The sequence below is a fragment of the Fragaria vesca genome, linkage group LG2 (genome assembly GCF_000184155.1).
Source record: "Fragaria vesca subsp. vesca linkage group LG2, FraVesHawaii_1.0, whole genome shotgun sequence".
NCBI classification, from domain to species: domain Eukaryota; kingdom Viridiplantae; phylum Streptophyta; class Magnoliopsida; order Rosales; family Rosaceae; genus Fragaria; species Fragaria vesca.
The window spans coordinates 14,284,031-14,287,640 of NC_020492.1; the positions used below are offsets into that span (position 1 = coordinate 14,284,031).

General features: G+C 36.4%; 1 protein-coding gene across 1 annotated transcript; it reads right to left on the reverse strand.

Moving 5' to 3' along the window:
* Positions 1 to 422: 422 nt before the first annotated feature.
* Positions 423 to 3,215, reverse strand: LOC101295672 (auxin-induced protein 5NG4-like). The gene is made up of 7 exons (XM_004290470.1): positions 2,843 to 3,215; positions 2,688 to 2,750; positions 2,489 to 2,605; positions 2,118 to 2,361; positions 1,845 to 2,003; positions 988 to 1,139; positions 423 to 792 (listed from the first exon to the last, which is right to left on the reverse strand). The coding sequence occupies exons 1-7, from the start codon at positions 3,046 to 3,048 to the stop codon at positions 666 to 668; spliced, it is 1,068 nt and encodes a 355-aa protein (XP_004290518.1). The 5' UTR covers positions 3,049 to 3,215; the 3' UTR covers positions 423 to 665.
* Positions 3,216 to 3,610: the final 395 nt, after the last annotated feature.

Sequence of the window (3,610 nt, forward strand, 5' to 3'; positions counted from 1 at the left end):
CCTGGAAATTGAAGGCTTTGCATGATGAGAGTGATTTGATGAAGTTAATTCAGTAGTTAAGTCTTTTCATGCTAATAGTTGGCGTTTTTGTGAGGATGATGGTAATAAAGTTGGTCGATTGCTTGCAGAAAAAAGTCTTGAAACTTGGTCATTATTTTCTTTGTTTAGAGTCCGGGCAATCTTAGCTCAATGATTGTTCCTGCATAGAATTTGAGTAATAAGGAGAGCAAGGTTGCCTCCATATCTTTCTTGTTGAAAGTTGGTAGTGGAATCTCTGCACTCTTCTCATTGTGATAAAGTTGGTAGTGGAATCCTTGCACTCTTCTCATTGTGATATTTCATTACGAATGAAATCAACTTCTGATAAAAAGTTTGCCATGAAAAGCAAATGACAAAGCGATCATAGAAAGAGGGAAACTTTACAAGTCGAAATCTGCTCCACTATTTTAGCTTGCATCAATTAATTTACAGATGAACTTTGGCACAGCATTTCTATATATACAGAAAACTGCACTACAAACTTAGAAAGACCCAAAAGATAAATATGAATGGAGAGTCACATTGAGATATGGCTATCACTAGCAGCTCTAAAATTGGTCACAATGAGATCCTAATCTCACTGTGGGATTAATAATCCGTTTATTGATTACTAGCTGCTCCATCACTTATACGAGGAGTACTTCCTCCTTGTGTTCTTGTTTTTGATCATTGTCTCTAATTTCCTGGTTCTCCTTTTCCTTTCCCCACAAAACGCTATAGAGACCAGCAACCAGCAATAGACCTCCACCAATACTGAAATAAAATGAAGTCGTTAACGAAAACGAACAATGATATACCACAAATACGCCGTGTACAACTGATTTTTCGTATCTGTAATGCTGAACTGTATGCCAAATGTTTTAAAGAAAATATTAAAGAAAAAGTTGGAATATATGATAAGAGTAGCAAAAGTAAGAAAGGTGATGGATGAAGGTATGGAGTATGGACCTTCCCCAGTAGATTGCTTCTTTCCACATGATTGCTGAGAATATTGCTGTTATAATTAGTGCTAAAGGAGTGAACATTGCTGTGAAAACTGAACCTTTCTTCTCTATGACCCAAACTTGTAGCCAGTAAGTAATCCCAGTTACAATTACACCCTGCCAGATCCATATATGGTTAAAAATTAGTCATTTCAAGGAAGAACATGTACCTAGTTGCATCTCTTCTGTAATTTCATACACATACATCAGGACATTTTTTGCACATTTCTTTCTTTTGTGGCCAGTAGGCAACGCAATTCAATGACATGTGATACAAATCGACAGGTTACATGTATAGGTAAGACAAGAACCAATCATGTCGAATCTACGAAAATTTGAGAAATCTTTCAAGTAGTGTTATCAATGATGTGATGCAGGAGAACATGTTTGATATCTATCTGAGAATATCACTGGAAGATGCACCACTCTATTATGGTAGAAGTCAAAAAGTGAGTCATTGTCCTATCTCTTTGGAGGAGATAGGCACCATATATGTATATGAACAGCCAATACATGTTTACAAATAACTTAAATAGCTTTATAATTACCAGTCCCTCTAGCGACATTTATTAGTAGGGCATGAAGATCTCATGGTCTAACTCTATGCAACATCAGTGGCCTATCTGCTTCTGAAGAGACAGTACATTACTATTGCAGATTAACTTTTCATTTGTTTTCTTCTTTCAAAGCTGCAAGTTTGAGATCAAATTGTTGTTGAACAGAGAATAATAGTTTGCGCACGACGAATGAATGAAATGACTTGTGAGATGAATGTTGTATACCTCGGTTGTATGCAAGACTAGAAAATTTTAAATGACTTACACAGTAGACCACAGCTAGAAGATGAATGTCCCATCCAATCTTCCAAGCTGAAGGCCTTCTCTCAATCGCAATTGTCCAGAAAGCAGACTGCATGCAGCTAAAGAAACACTGCAGAGCAGTAAGCCTCAACTTTGCAGGATATTCCTTCACAATTGGACCCTAGAACATTATAGACATACAAGAGTAAGTGATAATATATATATATGTGTGTGTGTGTGTTATTAATAAATTTACAGAAACTAAGAAATTGGTACAATTTGATGAAATTATAACCTGCAAAATTAGCCACATAGACCAAGCAGTGTTGGCTGAGAGCATAATGAGGGAACCTTTAATCCACTCCCCTTTGCTGGAACTCTGTGGATGGATTTGGTGGTCTAGATTTTCTGGAAACCAGTTCATGAACTTTAATGGAGGCCCCTTGATTAAAGCATACACCAAAGCCCCTGAAAGGCTGCTAACAGAACCCAACACCTTGGCCAAACCATGCATTTTCTTTATTGAAATGCTTTCCATCCTTAAAAAACAAAAACAAAACCCAACTCAGGTATCACATTCACTGCTTGAACAATAAGAAGAAAATGGTCCTTAACATTGATTTCACAAAAGTCAACATATGTCAAATTCAAATCAGTACTAAGTACCTTAATAAAACTGCCATAACAAAAGTGATTGCAGGAATTGCAGTGGTGGTGGCTGCAGCAAAGGTTGCAGAGGTGTAGTTGATAGCAACATAGTACAGATTTAAACTCAGGGTAATCCTGCAAATTTCTCATAAGTGAATCATATATGATTAGAACTGAAATTATATATTTGTATGAGAAGCACAGATATGATCATTACCCGAATAGCGAAATAAAGAAAATCTTGATGAGTAAGGTATAGGAAAGAGGAACTTCTTTCGAACTGCAGAGTGAGTAGAAAATTTGAATTAAATTTAATAAACTAAACCAGGTAAGCTAGATAAAAGTTCTTGAAATGAAATATCGATGTTCAACCTTTCAAAGAAGAAAGCAAATGGAGCCAAGGCTAGGAAGGCGAAAGCTTGGCGATAGACCACAAAGACAAAAGGGTTCATTCCTTTAGATATTGCTGCCTTAGAGAACAAGGCCATACCTGCATACACACAATGTATGAAGAGCATTGCAATATAGACCTTACGCTTCTCTGCTGCCACAGATATTGCATAGCTTAAACTCTTCATGATGTGGTATATATTTTTGAAAGTTTTAGCCTTTCATCTGTGGACTCTAAGTTGAGAAACTGGGTGTTCTATATATAGAGGACAATTTGCTCTGAAACTTCAGTTTGCACAGAAGCTTTGTGTCAGCTTTCACTCACATTGATACTATATATACATACGGGGAAACCATGAAATCAGGTGCCCAGAATTTTGAGAAAATAATGGGGACAAGTGGGGTTTACTACATGATCATACAATATATGCTCCGCATCTGTATCTTTGTAATTTAGTTTACTCATCTAATTGATCAAATATTAACAGTGCTTCACTTTAGACTTAATACTAAAGTAACTAAACTGGTAAATCACTTTCTTTTTTTTTTGGATACAAAACTGGTAAATCACTTTATTGTCTCGTTTTCCAATTTCCATAGGTGATGTGTAATTCAATAATCCGGACATGAAAGTTTGATGTCCTTGTAACCAAAAAAAAAAAGTTTGATGTCCTTGTAACCCAAAAAAAACGCTTGTTGTCCGTGTTTTGGACCACACCAGTCCCAACTATGTGGCTCTCTCTCTCTCTC

What these genes read in the sequence shown, in the direction of transcription:
- LOC101295672 (XM_004290470.1), bottom strand. Translation starts at nt 3,048, where the DNA reads ATGAAGAGTTTAAGCTATGCAATATCTGTGGCAGCAGAGAAGCGTAAG. An exon ending in TTTGCTTTCTTCTTTGAAAG is followed by an intron (nt 2,751 to 2,842) that starts GTTGAACATCGA and finishes CTCACTCTGCAG; the next exon opens with TTCGAAAGAAGTTCCTCTTT. An exon ending in TTCTAGCTGTGGTCTACTGT is followed by an intron (nt 1,140 to 1,844) that starts GTAAGTCATTTA and finishes TGGATCTGGCAG; the next exon opens with GGTGTAATTGTAACTGGGAT.